This window comes from Lutjanus erythropterus, chromosome 17, assembly GCF_056507025.1.
Source record: "Lutjanus erythropterus isolate fLutEry1 chromosome 17, fLutEry1.hap2, whole genome shotgun sequence".
NCBI lineage: Eukaryota > Metazoa > Chordata > Actinopteri > Lutjaniformes > Lutjanidae > Lutjanus > Lutjanus erythropterus.
The window spans coordinates 29,099,463-29,125,362 of NC_139333.1; the positions used below are offsets into that span (position 1 = coordinate 29,099,463).

Sequence of the window (25,900 nt, forward strand, 5' to 3'; positions counted from 1 at the left end):
GGTGAGTATACATTGCAAAAATATGATGGTGCCCCTATCCCTAACCCTATCCAAAAACAAAAACAAAACTAGAACTAAGCCTATACTTGTCGCTCTCTTTGAGCCAAGCTGCAGGCTAAACACTATTTCAAATAACTTCTGGTAGCACTTTCTCAACACTTTTACCTAGGAAGGCTCCCAGTTCCTGTGATAAGCTATAATAATACCTCTTAACACAGAGGAAGAAATAGAAACAAAATCAAAATGGTTGAGCAGCACAATAAATGTCAAACAAGTGGGCAGATACACACACATGAAAAAGTATATAACCTCAATGTTAAAAAGCAACAGAGGTGGTTTATATAAAGGAAGAATTCTAGATATAAGTCAGCATAATATTGATTAGTCCAGCATTAACATCACTGAATGTCCATACCTCAGGTCCTCGAACCGCAGGTTGACATCTATGCCGACAAGGAGAACTTACACGTCATCGATCTCAGGTGTTTAATCATCATCAGGCTGAACAGTCTAAGCCGCGACACAGTCTTATCGATATCTTATCTTAATCAAGTCTTATTCTTTACCGAACCTCCGGTCGAAAAACATGCTGACATGCTAGATTTCAACATGCTGATGTAAACGTCATCAGCAGTTTCACTGTATGTTAGCAAAGGTGTGTTAGAGTGGCTGTTGGCTTTTCTCTCGTTTCCTCATTATTATTATTATTATTTTCAAAGACCCCCTCCAGAGGAAATCATGTTTTTAACCTTGCTAACATGTCCATGTGGTGTTTTTCATGGGTTACAAGACAAAGAGATCTTCCTCTAATTAAACCAAGCCACATTTTCATTTTCAGACGTCGACCTCTGCAGTAACAAAGCTGCACAATATTCTGTTCATTATGTGAATGTGTCTCCAGCTTTTACTGATCCATTCACCATCCTCTTCAGTAAAGTGCATCCTGAGAAAGTGAGTCCAGCTCAGATGGTGTAGTTAAAGGCACAGAACGCCCTCACACAACCCTGTTCAGTAGCCATTTGCTCAGTCACCTACACACTATTCATACAATAAACATTTACACCAGCAGGAAAGTCACGTTGACCTGACGGCGGTCTCCCATTTCCATCGTCCCAGATCTGTTTGTGGGTACATAAGAAAGACGGGCTGTGTTATCACAATATGTCAGACCTGCGAGCCTTTTCTCCACACCAACACAGCCTGACAGTCAATAGATTTCCACGTTTGAAACCTGATTCAGGCTTTCTGCTCCGGACAATGAATAGAGTTTGGTTGCAAAGCAGTTATTAAGTGTGAGCGGAAGAGATATTTGAGTTAAGCTCTCTAAGGAGTTTCAGGCTGGGAATAAGGGATTTTTGGTCAAGTCTTTCAAAAAGAGACGCACAAAGGAGGTACAGTGTTCAACAATTTGTAATTTGTTGTCATGAATGAAGCAATAAGGAGGAGAACAAATTCTTTTGGAACAACATATACTTGGAGATTGTTTTAATGTGCGGTCATGCAGGTAAAAGAGAGGAGTTTCTTGGAATGTAAAAGATTGAGTCAAGTAGAGACAGTATCACTTATCTTACTGACTTATGGCAGTAACTCTCACGTTTTTAGGAATGAAAAAATCCCACTTTTCCTCTGTGGATACAGAAACTGACACAAACTTTGTACACTGGCCAATATCAAGTATCAATCCTACACTGATGCTGTCTCTTTCTCTTTTTGAAATCCTGAAACCTCCATGTGTACAGCTGATGGGATTAAGTGAACAGTAACTACTGTCTACCGTCTCTTCTGCCTGGGTTGCACAATGTCGATAAATACATTTATTCAGTGCCTTTTTAGTGGACAGTGCAGTGGACACAACTGCAGAAACGAGGTGGACAGGAATGATTGAAATGTCTTTTTACCATAACTGTTATGTAATGTACAGGCCATCTGTGTTGTCTGTCTGTTCTTCTGCTGCCTGCTGCAAAGTTTCAGAGCAACAGAGACACAGACAGAGCGTTATGGGGAGGTATGGAGAGACAGTGTCCCTATCAGTGTAGTAAAAGCTGTCAGTCTCCTGCCTGAGGTGCACAGTGCAGAGGGAGATGGAGCTGCTGTGTTGCTGCCAGAGGAGTGCTGACTAAGATCACACCACGTATGGAAATAAATGACAAAATAACAGATTTGTGTATATTTCTCAGTTTCCCACTGATGGTCTGAATAACTCACTAGATTTGTCACTAGTTGCAAATTCATATATTAAATATATTGTCAGTAGTTGGTAGACCGCACGCCCCATATGCTGGGGCTTTGGTCTTCCATAGCGGCCGCCGGCTCGACTCCCACCTATGGCCCATTTGCTGCGTGTCTTTCCCTTCTCTCTATCCTCTTTCCTGTTATATATTCTATCTATGTATTGGCAGTAAGAAGAGACCTACTGTTATGGGTAGGTGGTGGAAACTTAAAAACACGTTGCTTTCCGTCTATAATTAGCACAAGTGTTCTGTCACTATACTGAATCTCATAAACTTACATTGATTAGACAAAGACAGACAAGACTTTTGGTTCACCTCAGCCTGTTGACACTTTACAGCGCAACAATTTCTCTTGTATACGCGGTAAAATGTGTGAAAAAGTCGCCTCTAGTGAAATGATCTGGCTGAGTGTGTCACATCAATTTCAGGATGAAGCTGATCAACCAGGATATCCAGTTTTTAAATCAAGAAGATTGTGTAAAATAACATGTGCCAAATAAATTTAGTAGACTGCAGCAGTTAGTAGTGTCCAATCAAGCCCAATAAACACCTGCATGTACTCTCACTCACAACAAACACTCATGTATATTCATGTTTACCTGCACAGACACACTCAGACACACAAACACTCACCTGTGTGTCTGTGTGAGACCATGTGATGCTGAAGGGAGGTGTTAATCTTTAGTTTTTGCTGTGACAAGTGGGCTGGCTCATTCCAGCAGGTGACTGTTAGAGCTACTGTAACAGCCCCTCGGAGAGCTTTTCTCCTCAGGTACAGACACTCCTGCGACTGATTCACCTTATATTTTTTTTACACAAAGGTAGGCGCTAATCTGTGAAATCTGTTGTTTTTTTTCTGAGAGGACATAAGAAGGGACATAAAATCTGATTATGTGAGGAAGGTATTGAGTATGTTGTGAACTATATAGGACAATGTCGTATTTACTAGCATTTAGATACTAAAAACTGGATTTTATTCTATTTATTATATTATTAGTTCTTAAAATGACTTAAAAGTACTATGCTGGCTAATGAATATGAATATTTATTTACCTTCTCCACCACTTACTCAAATGTATATTTCAGAAGTTGCTGATTGAGCTCAAAAAAAAAAAAAAAAAAAAGAAAATCTGAGGCAACAAGTAAGCAAAGGTTTTGGACAGCAGAACAATCGGTAATCTGAGCTACAGTATTAAGAGCGGTAATACAACACCTGAATGGTTAAAAAACAAAACAAGATGTGGTCAAGGTGATAAGTAATGTTTGAGATCACGTTTCACAATGAAATCTGATCAAATTCACAGGCATGAGAGGGAAAAATGTTAATGTTGCATGCAATGGCAGGGTTTTTTTCTTTAAAAATATTGACAGAATAATACATTTTAATGTGTTCGTGGAGGATTGTGTAAAGAAGATATGAATGTGAGGCTGCGTTACTGCTGACACAACAGGACTGACTTTGTTTCATAAATATGAGACTATTGAGCGTCATTCACAGGAAAGTGAGACAGAGAGACAGAAAGAGTGTGCATGTGTGGACTGAAGTGTTAACCCGATATAGCCTAAATACTTTCTTTGATCATGCAGCATTAAGTGTATGAATTATCCTGCAGACTGGAGTCTCTGCTACAGTGAGAGACAAGACAGATCTGCGTTAGTCCATTCATCTTCTCTATTTTGTCTCCCTCGCCATCTCCTTACACTTTTCATGCATTATGGTGTATTTAATTAAGTCTGGAAAGTGAGACTTTGGTGTTGTTCATTTAAATGACTGAACTGCACTTTGAGCTAGCTTTTGTGAAGTGTGAACTTACTCAACACTGAAAATTTCGCTCTGTCCAAAGCCACCAGACTGCATTGGAAAAAACAGTAATTTTACCTCACAGAACACACGAGTTGTTGGTCTACCACTGCCCCGATCTGCTAGTTTGTTTGTGTTCTTGTGTGACTTCTGAATTGTGAATCTGCATTAACCCTTTGAAACACTGAAGTCAGACAAAAACATAAACTAACCAATGAAAGCAGCGGTAGACCAGCAAGGAGTCTGCTGGCTTTGGACAGAGTGATAATCTGGCTTGTATAACAGTGGTTTCCAGTCAGAAAAGGCTGTCTGATGGCAAAGTCAAGCAGTGAAACTATTGTAAGTATAGTGTACACTTAGGCCTGGGTGATATGGATTACAAAAAACATCTTGATATATATATGTAGGCCAGACCTACCTACAATTAAACCTACCTAGTGCTGCTGACCCTGTCCACAGCAGTAGACTGCTTAGCTTCCTACACTAGTACTCCTGCTACCTCTCCAGACTTTGGGCCTCAGACCTCATACAACCCCAAGTCGAACAATCCAAAGTCCCATTAAGTCCTGTGTCTGGTTTTAAGTGCTTCCTCTGTAAAAGCAACGTTAAGCTATTTCTGATGAAGCAAAACCAAACCAAACACGTGCTGTGGTTCACTTGTCTCTTTGAAGGCTGGATAAACCATTAACCTTCAGGAACATAAGACACAACTCCTGACTCGATCATGTAAAACGTCTCAGCACTCTGGCCATTAAACAAACCTCTGGACATCAGTTCAGATCAGAATCAACAGATTTGACACTTTTCTGCAGAAAAAGTCCAGAAACAAGCGGAGCGATCTCACCATCGCTGCTGAACAGTTCATTTGACGAGCGAGCAAGAGGCTGAGTGACTTGTGAAGATGGAAATATTTTTCAGCGTTGGGGTTCTGAAGGTCATTAGAGGTGGCAGAAAGCCCCGGGGCAGAGCTGAGACTAGCCACCCGTGTACGCGGTTCTGTTCCAGTGAACCACAGATGGGTGGCACAATGTCATTTGCAGTAAGTGAGCATGTAATGGAGTTGTAAGTGCCCCAAGCAGCAGAGGAAACAAGCCAATTGCCTAAGTTGTTTCCAGAGTTCATCCCTCGATTTCTATTGTCAGCGGTGGGTGACGGACCTGTAGTCTAACTTTACAACACAAAAGGACACTCTCAGAAGAAAACACAATGATCTGAACCTCAGAAAATATAAAGTATCAGAGCTTTGTTCATGGAGAGTGCAGTGGAAACTTTGTGCCAAAGGTCAGGGTGTGTTTTGGTTGTAAGCGGTTGTTCTGTGTGATGTCTTGTTTTGTACACAGAGCTGCTTGTTTCAGGTCATAAGCTCAATAATGAGCAGAGTGAATGTAGAGAAAACAGCTCAACCTAGTGGGTCAACACAACACAGGGAGCGATCAGGGCGGACTGAGCCGTACTGCTCAGTGGGTGAAACCACATCAAACAGTAAAAATGCAAATGAGTTAATTAGCAGAGCTTTTTAATGCTCAGCATGGTGACCGTCCAGCATTTCCTTGAAAAACAAAAGAATCCCAGATATTACACTAGAATACAGTATATGAAGCAGACTGCAAGTGGTGGAAATTCCTGCTCAGTGTCTTGAACCATTTAAAAAACATTCAGTGTTGATTAAAAAGTATTTTCATGGCCTGAGACTCCACATGCTAATATGGTCAGAATCACTCCGACAACAGTTACATCAAGCTAAAAATGTAGAATTAATTAGTGTATTAATTGCATCTTTTGAGGTTCAATTTATTAGCCGACCACATGAAACAACATGGCAGCATCCTAATTTAATTTTTATGCCTGTGTTAAAATACTTTTTTGTTAGAGCGACACAGTCTACATGGACTGAGTATTTGTCTTCATTAATCCTTGTTAGTCCAGACTCCACAAAGCAGAGAAAATTACGTCCCTTAACACAGCAGAACTACTGTTTCAACAGTAGAGCAATCAGTAAATGTTGACATGTGACTTTATAAATATGTATACTTTAGGGTAGGACTGCACAGTTGATTGCAACATTATCAAAATCACAATATGGCCGCGTGCAGTAACTAAATCGTTGAACCAGAAACAAATCACAATACCTTTTTTAACGAGGAAAAGTGTGTGAGAAAACGGCACTGTAATGAAGTACTGTAGTGCTACAGAGACACCCCGGCCTAAAAACCTTATTGAAAGAAAAATGTTTGTTTGGTACAGACCCCAATAAATATCACATTATCACTATATTAAGTTTTTTTGTCAATAAAAAAATTAATTGTGATGCAAAAATGATCATTCCCATTAATTGTGTCACATATCACAATTGCAATTTCAGTCAAAATAATCCCAATGTAACCTTTTTTTTTTAAACCATATTGAATATGATACTGATTGATAAAATTGATAAAAAATGATAATGAATTTTTGCTGATATCCAATATATGCAAATTGTTCTCCACCTATTCTTCACTAATATCATCATAATAATCGGGGTGACGGCTCTTAAGACAGGCAAATAAATTTGTAGCATTGTGATTTGTCTCGTTTTCACATGTTTAGAAGGTTAGCATGCTAACATTTGCTAATTAAAACAGCCAAGGCAGACAGGAATGTCACTAGTTTTGCAAGTCTTGTGTATTTTTTCAAGTATTGAAAAAAAAAAAAAAACGATGCTAAATGAACAGTTGCAGGATTTTTTCAATTCAGCCAAAAGGGATCATAAAATTGTGTAGCAAACTTCATGGCAGTCCATCCAAAAGTTTTAAAGATATTTCACTCAAAACCACAAACCTCATGGTGGTGGCACAGGAAAAGTTGGTGGATCACTTAAGTCAGTATTTACTCTCTAGGGGACAATGAATAAAATTTAATGGCAATCCATCCAGTAGAGGTTGAGGTTTCATTCAGCAGAATAAAGCAGCCACAAGTTAACATGTTGACACACCTGTATAGTGCAACAAAGGAAGTACAGATAGCTGCGTGTCTTGAAAATGATATTTGCATGGCAGGTAGAGATTTGATTTCAGACTGATAACCTCTGAATGCTGCAGTCACTCAGCGCCTCTCGGTTTTCCAGTTGGATGCTGCGTTTTTCTCCTTTCGTCCATATCGGGGTATTTAGGAGGGGATTATGGGAAGCTAATAGGACGTTATTTCTATGACCTCATGGAGTGAGCTCCAGTCTGGCAGTGGGGACGTTCGCTGTAGCCAGGAGAAAGTGGAGTCTGTGACTGGAGCCCAGTTCACTCAGTCAGATAGCGGTGATTCAAACCCCATTTGTTTTGGGCGTAGAGGATGCTCTCAGTGGTTTGGCTGTGATTGATCCTTCCTCTGCCCGTGATCGCACCATGACACTATTCCAGTTTCCACATTCATTTTTCCCCTGCTAACTTAGACCAGTTCAGTCCTGTGGCGCTTCCTTTATTGGCCCTCTGACAGTTCTTTGACCTCCACCCAGAAAAAAAATGGTCTTGGTCCAGTGCTTTGGACAACAGCAAACCTTTGCATGGAAACATTATTGTATGTTTACAGGGAATTAAACGTGACTGGGGCAAAAGACATCCTACTACAGAACAGCAGACACTCATCGCTAAACAGATTGGTCATGAAATGTTCTCTGTACCTGCACCATTTGATGCATTTAGATAATTTTATCAATTTTAATGAACTAATGCTGAATTCTTACACTGATACTGCACCCCAGCTGCTGCTGCTGCTGACTGCAGCCATTCTAGATGTCTGCTCTGCTTCACAGAGAATAAGCAGCAAGTCAGTTTTTGACACATGGTGCATCTAACTGCACAGCGCCATCATCCCAATTATTATGAGTTAGTAAAGAACAAACAGGTGGAGAAGAATGTGCATATATCGGATCTCAGCAAAAGTTCAGTATTATGCATTCCTATAGTATACATATTTATAAACCCATATTTCACAGTTCAGTAATTACGCTACTCTTGAAACTGTAGTTCTGCTGTGATGCCTGGTCGCTATGTGTGAACTGTTCAGAGACCTGATTTGAAAGTTCATCAATGCGTCAGTCAGGAAGGGGAGCCTCAGAGCAGCAGCTAGAAAAGACCAAATATTGAGGGGAAATGAGCAAAAACTAACCCTAAAGTAGTAGTTATAATGTTATAAAATACTTCGAAGTAGCTCCACCTCCAGCAGCAACAACAGGGACATACTGCATGCATCAGTTTTAACAATCAAGTGTCTCTTCTTGCTTGAGTTTTTGTGACACAATGTAGTTTGATGGGATGGACTGGACTGGCCAGTATCAAAATATCAATAAACTCCTGGACAATCAATACTGCAATCAGTATTTATGAAACATTACATAAACAGCTGTTCAGGCAAAACAATCAAAAGTGTGTGCTTTACTAAATTTAATGAAAACGCAGCTAAATGCAATAACAAGGAAACAATTCAACATGTCACCTCTATGAAAAAAGTAATAATAAAATAACTTTTGAAGCTTTTCACATTTTTTTCATGGCATGTCTTTATTTTGTGGACCAAATTAAAGTGAGTACTAACAGTAAGAGTAACTATAAGTATCAGTATTGATAAGCAGTACATATGTCGATATTGGTATTGATAAAATCCTAACAATACCCATCTCTAATACTTTGCAAAGCTGACAGACTCATCAGGGATTCTTCAGGTCAAAGATCTTGTCATGTCTGACCCCTTGTCGCTGATCAGTCATGTCGTGTGAAAACCACGACTGCAAGATTCCTAAAGACAGAAAGTTGTGATCTTGTGTAGCAATCTGACAACTGTAAAAAGTCATGTAGAGTGACCAAGGCATTCGGTGTCCTTGGTTTGTTGCACCAGAAGAAACATAATCAGTGCCATAAAGTGGCACAGAAAAAAAGTAGGAGCCCAAGCAAACTGTTGCAGTGGGTTTGTATCTCCAGGCAACTGCCCCATTATGATTAGATGTATTGACACAGTACAAAGAGGCAGGAAAAAGAAAATTCTACATGGTAAACATTCCCAGATTGCTATCTTAAAAATAGAACTCCAGAGCACAGACAAAAAACTAAATGGGAGACAAAATATGAAAGAACACATGTGAATGAAATTATGAGCCATAACGGAAAAAACAAACAAAAAATAAAAAACAGCAACACAACATAGACTCTTTTTCCGCTTGTCAGTGTTTTTTTTTTTGTTCTGTCTTACTGTTCTTGTTGTCATTATGTATGTATATTAGATGTTAGAAACGGCTGGAGATTTCCAGTGATCTGCCAGTGTTTTTGATACATGGAAGACTCTGCTGTTAATTGTTTCCTCCGACAACAACAGCTGGAAAGAAAAATCGGAAAATGGGCAAGACTGGTTTAGGTGAATGGCTGTTTTCTGTATGAGGGAAGCCCTTTGGGAGCTTTCTGGATCATGCATGTAACTGCCGCAGCATCAAAACATTCCTTAATTAACCAGATTTTTGCCTTTACTGTCTCACATACGGGATTTGTAGAAATTCTCCTGCTTGTTTTAGTCACTTTTTTCTTTTCCAGCTGTGGAAACACACAATTGTCAATCAGCAGTGGAGCAGCAGTGGAGTCTCACATACTACATGCACCTTCTTTGACTTAATCTGTTCTTTAAGAGGGATATGGAACTAAAAAATGTATGAAATCCATGTAAATGTGGACTTCCCCATCCTCATGTGGGTCAGAGATCAGACAGCTCTCAGTAGCTGTTTGGTCTCACTTGCAGAGTCGTCTCTCTGCTCCTGCTCTCATGACCTGCATTCCTCTGATGACCTCCTCTCACTGTTTTGGATCAGCAGAACAACAAAACAACAAACTAAAAAGCTCTTAGTCCACATTAACAAATGTTAGAAAGTTGCTGATTTGGGACTGATTTACACCTGGGTTACCTGCAAGGTAAATGCAGTTAATTGCAATTATTCCGAAATACGAATTTGTCTGGAATCTCTGTTCATTTTTGATTTCCAAGGGGTGTTGTAAACGGATACAGATAAAATGCCTCTGTTCACTGGGGCAACCAGTCAGAGTAATGAAGCATGTGATGTACTGCTGAGTGACACGTGTTTGTTTCTCAAATTACAGCTAAACGGTACACTAAGATGTGAAAACGTGAGACATACATTTGAGAAATAGGCAGGTTGTGATTGTGAAAGACATCCAGGACGGAGCAAACGAAACATAAGCCTGAACATTCATCTGGTCCCAAGGCTGAGAAGGACAGACACTGAGGACCTAAGATAGGGAACCATGTCTGGCCTTCCAAGTCTAAATCTTGGAAAAAGATTTCCAACTATGGTGCCCCCTAGTGGTAGTTTCAAAAAACACCTTGTGGCAGACAGCAATGCTGTAATGGTAATTAAACGGACTTACATTTATATAGTGTTTTTTTTATTCCCTTGACAACTCAAAGCGTTTTTACAACTACAGGGCACATTCACACACAGATGGAACAGCCATTGACGGTAACTTGAGGTTCAGTATCTTACCCAAGGACACATTGACATGTGTACTGGCGGAGCCAGGTATTGAACCACCAATCTTTGAATTAGTGATCTACCTTCTGAGCCAAAGCAGTTGTTTATGAAGACAGAACAATCCTCTAGAGTTACTTTAACGGAAAGACTCAAAAGTCAATGTGTTGATAATGCTTGATATTTACCAAATCATGCTGATGAATAAAATTGCTAAATATTCTTTGGTATCTTCCCTACAGATTCCTGAAGATGCATAAACAGTATACATCAGTGAGCCCCACTGCTGAGATCAGTGTGAAGACTGAGAATGGACCTCTTCCAAAGAAACGCTATGTACGCAAAGAAGGCAGCTGTAACGTTGTGTTCCGCCATGTTCCTGAGGAGTGGCTGCTGTTTGTCACCGACATCTTCACTACTTTGGTGGAGATCAGATGGAGGGTGATGTTCCTGATCTTTGCCCTGTCTTACATCCTGTCCTGGCTCTTCTTCGGCATCCTCTTCTGGGTCATCGCTCTCGTTCATAGCGACATCAAAGATGTCACAAATGAGCCCTGCGTGTACGAGGTGCGCAGCTTCACAGCAGCTTTCCTCTTTTCGCTTGAAACTCAAACCACCATTGGCTACGGTTTCAGAGGAATGTCTGAGAACTGCATGATTGCCATCATCATTGTCACTATACAAGATGTCATCAGTTGTTTCATCGACACGTTTGTTATCGGAATTGTTGTCGCCAAAATGGCCTCGGCAAGAAAGAGGGCACAGACAGTAGGCTTCAGCAACTGTGCTGTTATCAATCTCCATGATGGTTACTTGTGTCTTTCCTGGAGAGTAGGTGACTTTCGTAGGCACCACCTGGTGGAGGGGACGGCTCGTGCCCAACTTGTCTACTCCACAGTTCATGCAACAGGGAAAATGGACGTGACCTACCAAGATCTGGTCATACAGCAGAGGGACATCGTCCTGGTCACACCTACCACCATCTTCCACAGGATCGAACCCGGCAGCCCTCTGTACAAGATGAGTTTGGCGGATCTGCGGAAAGCCGACTTTGAGCTGGTGGTGTCTTTCACCTACACGGACGATTCCACAGGTATCCTGCATCAAACCCGAACCTCGTACACTCCAGCTGAGATCCTCTGGGGTCAGCTGTTCCAGGAGATAATCAGGGTCAGCAGGAGGCACTACAGGGTGGATTACAATTTGTTCAATCAAACCGCTAAGGTGCTGGTTCCTGAGGTCAGTGCTGAGGAGTACGAACACAAGAAGCAGCTGCGGCATTCACCCCGGCACTCCCCACGACATTCACCGAGAACTTCCCCGCGCCCGTCTCCGAGGTCACCACGGCAAAATCATCACGAAAAGCTTCTGAAGCCCCCTACGGTAACTGTTGAACTTGTGAATGATAGTCAGCCTGAAACAACTGTTTCAACATCTCAAGCAGACAGTCAACATCAAGACACTTTGACTCTGCCAGATGACCTCACAAGTAAAGAAATGTAAAAGTAGAGTCAGGACGTTTAAGACAGCAAGACAATGTTTAGTCATTTCTTCAAAGAAGCAATTGCTCAAGAGGAGTGTCAACAATACTACTGAATCACATTCACTGTAAGAAAGTTGAAAGTCCTGGCATCTGTGTCATTTAGCATATGAGCTGTTTAAAGTGATGCTCGAGCTGAAGTTTGTCTCAAACTTTGTACACACACATTTTTTACCCCCAGGATGGTGAAGGCAAGACCTGCCCTATTCTGGCTCTGATATTCTTACCCTAACTCTAACCTGTCTCACTCCTCATGCCTAAACCTAACCAACATGACCAACAAACTCAACAACTGCTAGCCAGTCTGAGTCACAGTATTACAGGTCATGACTTTGGCATCCTGGGGAAAAAAAAAATTGTAACCAGATAACAAGAAAAGTAGCTGACTTACCTCTTTTGCTACCTCCATTTGTCACATGACCATCGCCTTGCAGATCACAGCAGTAAGTATCTCCCAAAGGTAAATGAAAAAGGTCCATCTTCTCATCCCCAAAAGGGCAGGGCTCCACCTCAGACTCTGTTGAGATGACATCACAGTCATACATACATACATACATACATGCATACATACTTTGGAAAAGCTTTATTAAACATTTATAGTTTAACAATGCTCGCAATGACAATGCTAACATTCTGATATATAGCACTTAATTTCTTTTTACCATGTTCACTTTGGTTTGGCATGTTAGTATGCTAACATTTGCAACAGTTAACACTAAAAGCGTAGTACAGCTGTGACTGATGTGAATGTTTTGCGGGTTTTAGGTCATGATAGTACTAGATGATGGCCCAAGTCTTATGGCCATCCATTCAACCACTGCTGAGAAATCTTTCTCACAACCAAAAACCTCATGATGGCACTAAAAGAAAAGTCAAAGGATCACCAGTGGACGTCTGTAAAAACTGGAATGCAGTGGTGGATTAACCAACCAACAACATTCCCAACATTTGTAATAAAAAGAGGCCTTGATCACAGCTTGAGTTGCCCTGTCTGTAACAAATGTCCATATAATAATGGCGATCTATGGAGAAAATATTTATCCGCCATCCGCATCACAGCACAGACGGAGGCGTTCGTCTAGCCATTACAGCCGAGAAGGACACCATTAATGTTTACATCCTCTGCTGTCATGAGCCTCTCGTCCTATAGTAGATGCACGCTTCCTTCAGTGTGATGATACAGTTAGCGGGCATAGTTAGGTAGAAAAAGTATTTCCTGCACAAAATTCCTCACAGCAAGGTCTGTGGATTATCTTGAGTAACCAGGTCTCCATCTAGTTTCATTATATTGGAGAGAAGGCAGATACTTCTAAAGTCTGCAATTCACATCAAAACAGTCTAGATGGATAAACAGCTACAGGTAAGAGAAAAATAAGTAATTTGAATTTTGGCTTGAACTGACCTTTTGATACATCCATGGTTGGACTGAGCATATTAGGAACCCCTGACTTTTTCCACTAAAAATGAGCATTGTAATGAAAAGATTGCTCATTCTCACTAATCGTATATCACAATTGCCATCAAAATAATCACAATATGACTATCATATCATGTAGCCCTACGGTACGTTTTTTTTTTTTTGTAATATTAAATAATGAAAACAGTGAAATACAAGATTCATATTTAAGTAGGTCAAAAAAATATTTTTATACTTTCTGTGAACCTTGTGGTTGTTTTGTCAGCTGCTGTTTCCAAGGTCAAGAATGAACTTTCAATCTCAACCTTTAAGCCAACATGGATGTTATTTTTGTTTGTTTGTTTTAAAGTCCGCAAAATGCTCAAAAAAATGGAAATGTGAACATCTCCAGTTCCGTGACACCTGGGCGACCTGCCGAAGAAGATCATGTACACTCTTACGATCAGAAGCTGCAGAGCTTGCTCCAGAGCAGCTACTAAATGGATCCGGTGGTGACATTGTTTTTATATTCTTTTTTGTGTAAATAGTGTAAAAGAAAAGAAAATACAATAGACAAAACTTTAGAGGGTGAATATGACTTGTGTAAAATGAAGGTCTCTATATTTTAGGCTTCAGGTTACATGAATTTAACTTACTGAAATTTAAAGTCTAATCACAATAAATAGTACAAAAAAAAAAAAAAAACAGTCAAAGGGGTGACTACAATATCCCTTATGAGTACAGTCAGAGTTTATGTGAAAAACATGTAAAATTTTAAGTTTTCTTTATGTTTGTGGTGGTGGATTCCCCTTTGTTTAGTATTTAACAGGACATCAAACTATTAACACAAGAACAATTGACCTGAATAAGAGTGATGAAGTTTGTTTTTTGTGTTAGAGTTTTGCAAATTACAATATTTCATATTCTAAAATATTTAAGGAAAAAAAAAAACATGAGAATCTGTTGTAACAACCTAATTTTGTTTATAATGTATCATAAAGCAGATTTTATAAAATATTAGAACACTATTGCTGAGAAGACAACACCAGTGTCAATAATTTGAATAAAGTGATGTTTAAACGTCTGGTTTGCGTCCTTGCTTCCTCTCATTATTGTGTATCTGTCTGTGATGGATCATGGTTCTTGTCGAAGAACAAAAGCTCTGATCGGGAAGGTCACTTTGATGTCAAGTAACCAGACAGACAAAAGTAACCAGATGCTGCTTTATAACGTGCTCACTGTGTAATCCTGTTAAAAACATTATTGTTTTTTATCACCTATCCAAAATAGATCAATCTGAAGCTCGTGATGTTATTCAGGCACCAGTAAGACATGCGATCATGACACTGCTGATTTACTGTGATGGCCGTATAACTATCTGTCATTCACCAACTCGAATTTTAAGTTAGAGAGACCCAGCACACACACCTCATAGTTCTTTTTTCAATCAGCACACCATGAACAGGACTTTACACTTTTGAATTTGCAGTTATGCAATGCATACACCCAAGTCGTGCAGGTAATATACCAGTCCTTCACATTGACTTGACTTGGAGATCAGATCCATAGTCAGGTGACTTATACGCTAAATTAGACTTTGGCAAATGTACAGCACGCAGTTGCAAAGTCAGCCGGGTCAAATATTTGTGCAAAAGAAATCCAGGAGTGTAACTACAGCAGCCATAATGTGTGGGTTCTATGCCAAGAATATAATAAGGCAAACAGTAACCACTACTGGTGTGATAAATGTTTTGCTTCCCTCTACAGCAGCTGCTTCACAATAGAAGCCTCAGTTCTGCAGATTCACCAGTGGAGTTTCATTGTGAAGTAGCAGCAAGAAATGTTCTATTTACATCAACAGCAAATTTAAACAGCTCAAATACACCTTCGTTGCAGCTGTATGGAAACATAAGTTAATAGGGGAAAGTAGAGCACAGTTTCCTCTTCAGTCACCAGCACAGCCACATGTGTTAAGTCGTGAGCACAAGGCATGGTTGGGTTTGGTTTGAGGGAAGAGACCCTTTTAGGTTGGCTCGGGTCAGGTCAGCGCCCCCCCCAATCTGCACAGTGTAAACGCATGTTTCATTAATACAGGCTACACTAGGCCACACTGCAGAGCTGTTTAAGTCTAAGTCAGGGTTTTAGGCTTTATAAAGCTCTCTGAAGGTGATTACAAAATGCAGTAGTACTTAATGTGAAAATGTCATCTTCACTGTTTGATTGTCTGACTGCTTGTGTTTCTTGTCCTGTCTGATTTATTGTTGCTGCAGCAATTATAAGTACAATGGTATTATACATGAAGAAATGAAGGACAAAAGTACTCAAGAAGGACCAAAATTGTAAAAAACTGCAAGTTCTACTGAAATCTTCCCCTCTAATAAGAAGTGACAGGGCTGAAGGGCCTTTTTAAAAGTGCAATACTTTGCTGATCATTATTATTCTTTAATGGAAAAAAATATTTGCTGGGTCAGACAAGAGAGTAAAAAGCATGTTTAGGGTAAGAAGTTGCAGCCATAGCCAAACAAACAGTCCTATGGGTTGTGAGGGCCGCTGGGGCACACAGGCTGGGCAAGAGGGGCAGCAGCCTGACTAGTGGCAGGCAGCTGCATAACACCATAAGGCACCAGTTATTTGGCATTGTGCATGAATATAATATTGATAAATAGTGAAATCAACTAGTATTTCTGGTGTCGACTAGCAAGGGTGTCGATGTTAAATCGTGTAGTCAACTAATCACGCACATCCTTTTTACCGACAAAAAACAAATGACATCACAATTTTAATTTTTTTTTCAGTGAAAGTTAAAATTTTAATGCAAAACTGATCATTCCCACTAATCGTATTACATATTGCAATTTCAGGCAAAAAAAAAAAAAGCTGCAATATGACTTTTTTAATTATATCATGCAGCCCTATGATTAACATCAATATTCACACATTTTATCTCAATCCTCAGATGCTGCAGTGACAGAAGTTGCATAAAAAGTTAAGATTCAGTGTCCTACTCCTCCGATCCTGTGCTGCTGTCAGCTGCTTGCTCACATTACAGAGCTCTCTCTCTCTCTCTGTGTGTGTGTGTGTGTGTGTGTTTGTGTGTGTGTGTGTGTGTGTGTGTGTGTGTGTGTGTGTGTGTGTGTGTGTGTGTGTGTGTGTGTCTGTTTGTGGGAGGCAATCACTAGTTAATTTCAGTCTCCAGCTCTCCACCTTGTGGTCCACACGCAGCACTGGCTACTGCATGCATCGCTCTCTTTATTGCTGGAAATTGGGCATGGAAAGCAAACACACACACACACACACGCACACACACACATGCACACACACACCGTGCACATCACTGACACAGGTGGTTTGGGCTAAATATATGTGCTGCTATAAATAACCAGGACTAAAAATAAGACTCCCAGGGGGAAAGAAAACAAGGAGTTCAAAAGCCTTTTTGAAAAACATGTAGTTGTGGGTTAATGTTTATCATGAATTAGTAAGCAGGAAGAATGATTTAGTCAATGGCTTTAAGACAACACGGCTACAGCCTGACCTAAAATTATAGGGCAACAGATGCATAGTCTAAACATCCGAAGCAACTTGATAGCTCAGTGGAGAAAGACAGTCATATCATAATACAGGCATGTAGGCCTTTATTGAGTGAGTCATTCTTTCCGACAGAACACATTTTCCATACCCACATTAAAAAATAAGATCTATAAAAACAACGGATATCACAAAAATGAGGGTGACGGCCAGTTGGGTTTGAACGCTGTCAGCAGCAGGTGGTAACGAGCACAGAGGTCAGACTTTTTGTGGAGGATTTTAGTGCCTCTGCAGAGAAAAGATGAATTATTGTTTTGACATGGATCTTTGGAAGGATGGATGTTTTTTTTCCTTTTTATATTTTGTATCAGCCATGTTAAAAGTTGTTGCTTGATTGTGAAACTTTATAGTAACTGAAGTTTTTTGCAGAGCTGGACCACAAACATTCATACATTATTTAACCTGTGTGTTTGTTATAAAGTTCTGGACGCCTGTTTCTCCCAGAAAAAGAAAGAAATATCCCCATAGTAAGTCATAATTATGAGATAAAAAGTAGAAATTATGAGATAAATCATTACATCTCATAATTATTACTTTGTATCATAATTTATACTTTTAAATCTCATATTTATTACTTTTTTAACCTCATAATTTCAACTTTTTACCTCATAATTATAACTTTATTTCATAATTACGTTTTCTCATAATTCTATCTTTCCTCTCATATTTTTGACTTTTTTATCTGTTAATTGACTTCTCATCTGATAAAAGACTTCTTGTCTCATCATTTCAACTTTCTATCTCATACATGAGACCTTTTATCTCATATTTCCAGGTTTTTAATCTCAAAATTATGACTTTTTAATCTCACAATTACTTTTTATCTCACATTTCTGACTTTTTCTCTAATAATTAAGACCTTTTTTAATCTCATATTTGAGTTTGTATGTCATAAGCAGGACTTTTTATTTTTTAATTATGATGTCTGGATTTTGACTTTATCTCATGATTAGGACTTATTTCATATCATCAAGTTTTTTTTAATCTCATGACTTTTTATCTCATATTTCCAAGTTTTTATGTCATAATTTGAATTTTCTAATAATTTTAAATTTTAATAATTTTCTTTATCCCATAATTAGGACTTAAACTCATATTTCCAAGCTTTGATATCATAAGGACTTTTTCCTTATAATTTTGACTTTTTCTTCATAATGATCACTATATATCAGAATTATGCGGGGGAAAAAAGCATAATTATAACTTTTATCTCAGAATCTTGCCTTTAAATCTCATAGTTACTATAGGACACAGACTTTCTTCTTTCATCATCTCTTTATCTCATGACTTTTTCTCATAATTTTGACAATGACTTCATGGCTCATAATTTCTACTTTTCATCTCATAATTATGACTCTTAATCTCATAACTTGGACTTCGTATGTAATAATTTTAATATATTATGACTTAACCAAGTTTAGGTTCTCAAGGAAAACTCTAATTTGATGTTTTTATTGTTTATTCTTGCTGCTAAACTCATTTATTTGTATTTATTTTTCAGTTTTTGAACTCTTTGACCTCTTTGATCCTCTCGGTTTTATTTAACCCCTGATTGAGATTTAACGTGTCACCGCTCAATTAGTGCCAAATTGCTGTACGTTGCTTCCACGTCTTGTTGTGTTCACATCATTGATCAAACACATGAAATTACACAAAAACAGAGTAATTGCGCCTGTTTCACAGTGTGCTCTCCCCTCCTCTGTCCATTGGCCGAGCCCAAAAGGGGGGCGGGCCGTGCCGGTGCGTGCTGTTTAAAACGCTTTGAGGGAACTCATCGCGAGGCACATTACCGAGACCGGTCCTCCAGAGATGTGACGGAGAACTTTCACACTTGATCGGCCAAAATAAATAACAAGGAAGGGACGCCGAGGATAACAGCAGGCCACAAAACCATCTGGATTATATTTCAGCGAGCTGAATCCAACCGGTCCACAAATAAGCAACAGGTAGAGAAAACATGAGTATTTGATAAAACTAGAACTTTTATGCTGTAATATGAGATGTGATGTCCTTAACATGAGCTTAACACATGGCAGAAGTGTTTATTTACTGGCAAACAGACGCTCACGTTAAGCTGTGATGGTTTACTTTATTCTCCATGACGCGCCGACTTCCTGGCTTTTACGCACGACTTCTGTTGCCACACAACTGTCAGATGACCCGCCAAAAGTTTTGCTTTATCCGCTCATACAAAGTCTCGCTTTTTATGTTGTGACTTGAAGACAGGTCCCACTTTCTGACACAAATGAAAGTTGGAATTGAAGCGTGCATGTGTCTCAGTCTGAGGGGTGTGTGTGGATGATTGCATCAGAAGTCAGCTCCTTTTTTCTCCCCGCACCTGTTAACATTTGTCGCTGGCATTTGGTGCATTCAGAGCGCAGATCTGTGTGTCTCCCAACAGTCACACACTGCTTAATAACACTCTTTTAAAAGGAGTAGATATCTATAATAATACAATTATAAGTATATATTTTATTTTGTTGTTTAGCGGGGTAACATGTGACTCAGTTTAATCTCTCAGAGAACTGCTCATTACGAAACTGAAGCACTGATTTTGCTGCATATAATTAATATAAGAAAATCTGCTGCATTCCTTATTGATGTCTGCAAATCCACCATCATCTGAGCAAAGATTACAGATGTTCAGCAATAGAGCATCCTCAGTAAGTAGGATCAATGGTGCATGCTTGTGTAGTTGTTTTGAAACTTAATGCAAAGTTTGTGTGTGTAAAAGTCTCAGACAAATGGCATCAGCCAGTTTGACTTTTTGCAGGTATGAAACTACACTATGACTCAGCAGGCCTGAGGAACTTTCTAGTTTTCACTACAAGCTTCTCATCTTTAACTCTCACGCCTCAGCAATGCACAAAATTAGCACCAGACACCAGACAAATGTAGCTAAAATATGGCCTGTGGCTGGTAGATTTACTTCAGTCAGCAGCCAAAAAAAAAACAAAAAAAAAAAAACACAATGGTAAAATTTTGGCTGGTGGACAAAAACGTTACTTTTGCACCCTGCACCTCCATCTTAAGAAAAGTAAAGAAAAAAAAAAGAAAAGAGAGAGAGAGAGAGAGAGAGCACAGTGAGACTGCAGCAGGTCGATTTAGACTTTGTTGCTAGGACAGCCAAAACTAATGAGTACTGCTTCAGTCGTGCCAGGAGAATCCTCTCAGGACAGCCATTATTTCAGCACAGAGAAGAAGTCCCAGAGGACGTGGTGAGAGTCAACAAGCTGTGCATCTCTGCTGTACGGCCAAAGACCGAGCTCACACTCACACTATAGCTTCTTTAAAATCACAGACCTCTAAATCTGAGGCTGACACGATGTCTGTCACTTTTTTTTTGCATTTTTATTCCAAGTCTCAAGTGCAACCAATGACAATAATTTTAAATGTTGTTTTCATGACACCAAGATTTTACATTTTGATACAAAAGTGGTATAAAAAAGCACTGTATGCAATACATGCTACCTATTTTCATACCACAGTAAAAAGGAGAAAGTCATTGTCCTTACATTAACAACCTGCACACAGTGCCAGTACAGAAAACTCACAGAACACTATCTGGTTTTGCTGCAAGCTAAACTTCAGGCAGGACAATAAAGACTGAACTGAAGTCTTGAATGTGCACTTAGATCATTTTTTTTAATAGCTTCAGTACTTTCAATAGTATAATTAATTGAAATTCTATCATTTTAAACAAGCAGTGTTGAAAAAGTATTGAAGCATCAATACTTCTGACAATCTTAAAGGTAGTGGTCAGTTCTAACACATTGCACCATTAAGTGTCCAAGATGTGCCCTCAGAGATGCTGTTCACAGATCCAAAATCATCAGTCAATCTCAGTGGGTGCTGTTGGCAACAGAACAAGTTCAAAATTAAGTAACACATGCAAAACATCCATCTGTCTGGATTCTGAGAAGGCATTATCTGTGCACAAGTGTGCATTAATCATGTACCACTGAGCAGTTGAGACGGCTTGAAATCTAGACTTGATGTGGCTTTGGTTCAATTTATGTAAGTTGTACATTTTCAGTTTCTTGTAGTATATAAAAATAAATCACAAAAAACTTCAAGGCACTCTTTTAGAACAGTTAAAAAGCCTTTATTGTCATTGCATGGTCATGTTCAATCTTAAAACAAACAAACTCCCACATGTTTCGGAACCAAGCCTTCATCAGTGAGTCAAAACCGTGCCATAACAATAAAGGCATTTCAATTGTTTTCAAAGAGGATTTTTTTTCTGATTAATTTGAACGCATGTAGCCTTGGCTAAAGAACACCTCAAACAAACTCTGTTTTAGTCCAGTAAGCATTTATGCCCAAGCATTTCTTGCAATATATTATTCAAAAATGATCTGCACATCTAAACTTTCTCAGTTGAAGTTTTTAACTTGATCCATCAGTTATGCAAAACCATCAGTTCATGGGATCCTGTAGAAATGCTCTAACCCACAATCCAGCAAGAAATGATCAAGTCAGTGCAGGGCAGCCAAGGAAAACAAGTCGACTTTGTCAGTGACCAATAATGGGACTGGAGTGCAATTACAGGGTGGCCTCTCTCAGTGAAAGCTGACATGTTAGACCGGGGTTAAACATCACTGTTGTTGTTTGTCATAACTGGATGAAATATTGTTGGCACCATCAGTCAAACTTTGCTGATGCTGGGTATAAAGTTTTTTTTTTTTCCTCAGACTGCATGCAAGTCTGACTTAATGATTGAGTTATCTGTTCTGACAGGTCATGTTCAACAAGTAATTTCTTAAATGTTGAACCATTACATTTTCTTTTTGACAATGTTGTCATTGAATGCCCTGAAGATGATTTGATAGAGCTGATTTGACTAACAGTTGTCTTCTCTGTTTTCTTGCAGCAGATGAGCTTGATGAGGTCCAGTCAGCTGATGAAAGAGGAGTGACCACTTCATCCTCCTCTTGTTGCACTACATCTAGGGGCCAGTGAGGCTGAAGAGACCCTTCAGCCCGCCTCATCTTGCCACCATTTCCTCTCTGAGTTGGTCCCCCAGAAGTGTTTCAAAACTGTTTCTCCAACGCTTTTTCCAGAAACTCAGACTGTTTTCCAAAGCAGAAGCAGCACAGCCCTCCCAGACTGAGGTGATGGGAAGCGTGCGAGCCAGCCGCTACAGCATTGTGTCATCAGAGGAGGACGGCATGAAGCTTGCCACTATGGCAGTACCCAACGGCTACGGTAACGGCAAGGGCAAGGTGCACACGAGGCACCAGCCGCAGAGCAGATTCGTAAAGAAGGACGGTCACTGTAATGTGCAGTTCATCAACGTGAGTGAGAAGGGTCAGCGGTACCTGGCTGACATCTTCACCACGTGCGTGGACATCCGCTGGAGGTGGATGTTCATCATCTTCTGCCTCGCCTTCCTCCTGTCATGGCTGTTCTTCGGCTGCGTCTTCTGGCTGGTGGCCATCTTCCACGGGGACTTGGAGAATGACGCCCAGAAGTGCGTCTCCAATGTGAGCAGCTTCACCGCTGCCTTCCTGTTCTCCATTGAGACTCAAACTACTATTGGTTATGGCTACAGATACGTGACAGACGAGTGCCCTGTCGCCGTCTTCATGGTGGTTTTCCAAAGCATCGTGGGCTGCATTATTGACGCCTTCATCATTGGCGCCGTCATGGCAAAGATGGCAAAGCCCAAGAAGAGGAATGAAACTTTGGTTTTTAGCCACAATGCCACAGTGGCTATGAGGGACAACAAGCTCTGCCTGATGTGGCGTGTGGGCAACTTAAGGAAGAGCCACCTGGTTGAGGCACATGTGCGGGCGCAACTTCTGAAATCCCGAACGACAGCAGAGGGGGAGTACATCCCCCTCGATCAGGTGGACATAGACGTGGGCTTCGAAATCGGAGTCGACCGCATCTTCCTGGTCTCCCCCATCACCATCGTCCACAAGATCAACGAGGAGAGCCCCTTCTACGACATGAGCAAACAGGACCTGGAGAACTCAGAGTTTGAGATCGTGGTCATCCTGGAGGGCATGGTCGAGGCAACCGCCATGACCACGCAGTGCCGCAGCTCCTATGTTGCCAGTGAGATCCTCTGGGGCCATCGTTTCGAGCCTGTGCTCTTCGAGGAGAAGAACTACTACAAGGTGGACTATTCCCGCTTCCATAAAACATACGAGGTGCCAAGCACCCCTCTGTGCAGCGCCAGAGACCTTGCAGAGAAAAAATACATTCTCTCAAACTCCAACTCCTTCTGCTACGAGAACGAGATGGCACTGGAGAACAAAGAGGACACGGACGAGGGGAACGGGGGCAGCGTTGGGCCCGACGGCACCCAGACGGACAACATCTCAGAGACTGAACACAGCCAAGCCACGGTGCCGCTTGAGCCCCGGCCTCTGAGACGAGAATCAGAAATATGACTGTTCAGACCTCAGACCTCACATGAGAGATTTTCTGAAATCACCTCTCTGCTCCAAAAGGCACAACGAGCCGAGCTGGGCCTTGGGTAGAGGACAAGCCGAACGGTACTGCTGTGGGAAGCGGCAAAGGTTTAGGACTTTGTATGTAGGAGTCTGAACTTTGACTACATACAGTATGACAAAACACAGCACTATGAACCATGTGCATATTGCAGGAAGAATTCTCCATGAAGTCCCCATGAATGTGTGCTCAGTGTCTGGTGACTGCAAGATGACAGAGTGGACGGAGGTTGTCGAGATGACTTGAAAATGGCGGGCATGTCTCAGTTTCTCTGGCCGGCATGAACAAGACACTTTCAGAGAAGGTGGTTTTTGTAGGTAGAACATGTTCTCAAGTGCTGCTAGAAAATAGAACTTTGTGCTTTCTTATAGAACCAAAGAGCAGATGAAAGGTAGATGTCTGGAACAAAGGTACAAGTAGAGTATTTGTTCACAAGCTGGTCTCATCGCAGACATCTCAATTAACTGCACCAAAAACTTTCTGACATGTAGAAAACTTTCCACTGACTTGACAGCACTGATTTTCTGATCCCTCTGCTTTAATCCTTTGCAGTTATTGATCTGAGAGACTGTTCATAGCTGGTCAGACTGATAGAAACATGCCTGCTCGGGTCAAGAGATAGAGCAGGGTAGTATTAACGGCATCAAACTGACAGAAAAATCATTAATTTAAACAGAGACCGGGGTAAATATGAGAATCTGAATGTTCTTAAAAGTGCTGCTATGATGTTGCTTCTTTTTTTTCTTTTTTTTTAACGGTTGATAAAACTGCCAAAGAGTATTATTATCATAGTTATGTGTTTCTTAAAAACAACACCTGGTTAGATTTGGTACAGAGAAGTAGAATGTTTAGGGAGTTTTTAATAAGGTTTGTTTTTCAAGAATGTGTGTACAGTTTTTTTTTTTTTTTTTTTTTACGTCGATCATCGTTAACTTGAGCCACTTCATCAAGCCTTAATCTGGAAAGTCAAAAAGGTGGGGAAGTGAAGGTGTATAAATCAAACCAAGGTGGCAAAGGCTTTACTGTAAACAAGAATCACAACTTCTGTAGTGTTTGCTGAACTTAAACAATAATCCACTCATGTTTGGAGGGTTTTTAGATCTCAACTTGAACCAAAAAGTTGACTTTTAAAGCCAAAACCTGTTTTAAAGGTTATAAAATATGAAGTGGAAAGACATTATTTGCAAAGAGAACTGGATCTCCTTTCTAATGTCTGACTCTGATACAGTGTTATGATTGGAGATTGAAAAATGTTGTCTTGCAAAAATATCAAATCTCTGAGTTTTTCGAGCCTTTTTGCTGTATGCAGACGACAGATCGGCCTCCTTCATTATCGACACTACTTGACTTTTCATTCTCTGTTGTAACGCGTCTTGTTTTACTTGAGAATGTAAAATTTGAAAAAGCATAGTTCAAAGCCAAATGTACTGTAACCCCGGCATATGAAGGTGTACTGCACAAGCATCAATACAAATTTATATCCTGTATCTTTTTTTTAAGAGGAAAAAACAGTGACGGAAGGCCACTTGGCTCCATAGATCCTACATGTGTAAATACCTCCCTCCCTGTTGCAGTTATTTTGTATCAGTCTTCCAAATGTACTGCAAAACCACAGAATGTACAGATTTTTGTATTAATATTATTATTATTATTGTATATGATGTTATATTGTTCTTTTTTCAATAAAATGTCAGAGGACAATCAGAATCATGCTTCATGGCTTCTCATAATATTGAAAGTTTTTAACTGTTTGAAAAAGTTTGACAGTTTTACAGGAACAGATCAGATGAAATTAAGTCCTCAAAAGTAACATAGAGCTGGGCAGTATATCAATATATCAATATTGTGATGTGACATTGGATATCGTCTTAGACTTTGGATATCATTATATCATATAACATCAGTGTTGCCTTTTTCTGGTTTTCAAAGCTACATTACAGTAAATTTATGTGATTTTCAGAACTTTTTCAGACTGTTGTAGCTGTTTGTTTTATTTTATTTGCCTTTACCCACTTAGTCATTATATCCACACCACTGATGTTTATCAAAAATCTAACTGTTGATATTTTGGCAAAGCATTAATGTCTATATCTGCACTAACTACTTTACATACTGTTGGGTAGAGCAGCACAATTAATTGAAATTTTATCATAGTCAAAACTTTTAAATTAATGAATGTCTCCTGTCCAACACAAACAGATTGTTATTTAAAAGAAAATGTATATATCAAGATATATATCACATACCTGTTTTTTAGTATGTATTATTTGATGTAGAGTTGTATGAGGTACTTATCCATAGTGTATCACCTACAGTAACAGAGAGGAGCAACAAAACATATTATAGCCACAAAAATATCAATATCAGGATAAAAGTTTGTTATATT

General features: G+C 39.8%; 2 protein-coding genes across 3 annotated transcripts; both read left to right on the forward strand.

Moving 5' to 3' along the window:
• Positions 1-10,604: 10,604 nt before the first annotated feature.
• On the forward strand, positions 10,605-13,937 carry kcnj16a (potassium inwardly rectifying channel subfamily J member 16a). The gene has a single exon (XM_084740775.1). The coding sequence runs from the start codon at positions 10,781-10,783 to the stop codon at positions 12,029-12,031; it is 1,251 nt and encodes a 416-aa protein (XP_084596901.1). The 5' UTR covers positions 10,605-10,780; the 3' UTR covers positions 12,032-13,937.
• Positions 13,938-18,847: 4,910 nt separating this feature from the next.
• kcnj2a (potassium inwardly rectifying channel subfamily J member 2a) lies at positions 18,848-25,221 on the forward strand. 2 transcript variants are annotated; one of them, XM_084740524.1, is made up of 2 exons: positions 18,848-18,998; positions 21,926-25,221. In XM_084740524.1, the coding sequence occupies exon 2, from the start codon at positions 22,170-22,172 to the stop codon at positions 23,451-23,453; it is 1,284 nt and encodes a 427-aa protein (XP_084596650.1). In that variant the 5' UTR covers positions 18,848-18,998; positions 21,926-22,169; the 3' UTR covers positions 23,454-25,221. The 2 variants fall into 2 exon arrangements, with proteins under 2 accessions (XP_084596650.1, XP_084596651.1); XM_084740525.1 differs by having other exon boundaries at positions 21,929-25,221.
• The last annotated feature ends 679 nt before the right edge of the window (positions 25,222-25,900 follow it).

What these genes read in the sequence shown, in the direction of transcription:
- kcnj2a (XM_084740524.1), top strand. Translation starts at nt 22,170, where the DNA reads ATGGGAAGCGTGCGAGCCAGCCGCTACAGCATTGTGTCATCAGAGGAG.
- kcnj16a (XM_084740775.1), top strand. Translation starts at nt 10,781, where the DNA reads ATGCATAAACAGTATACATCAGTGAGCCCCACTGCTGAGATCAGTGTG.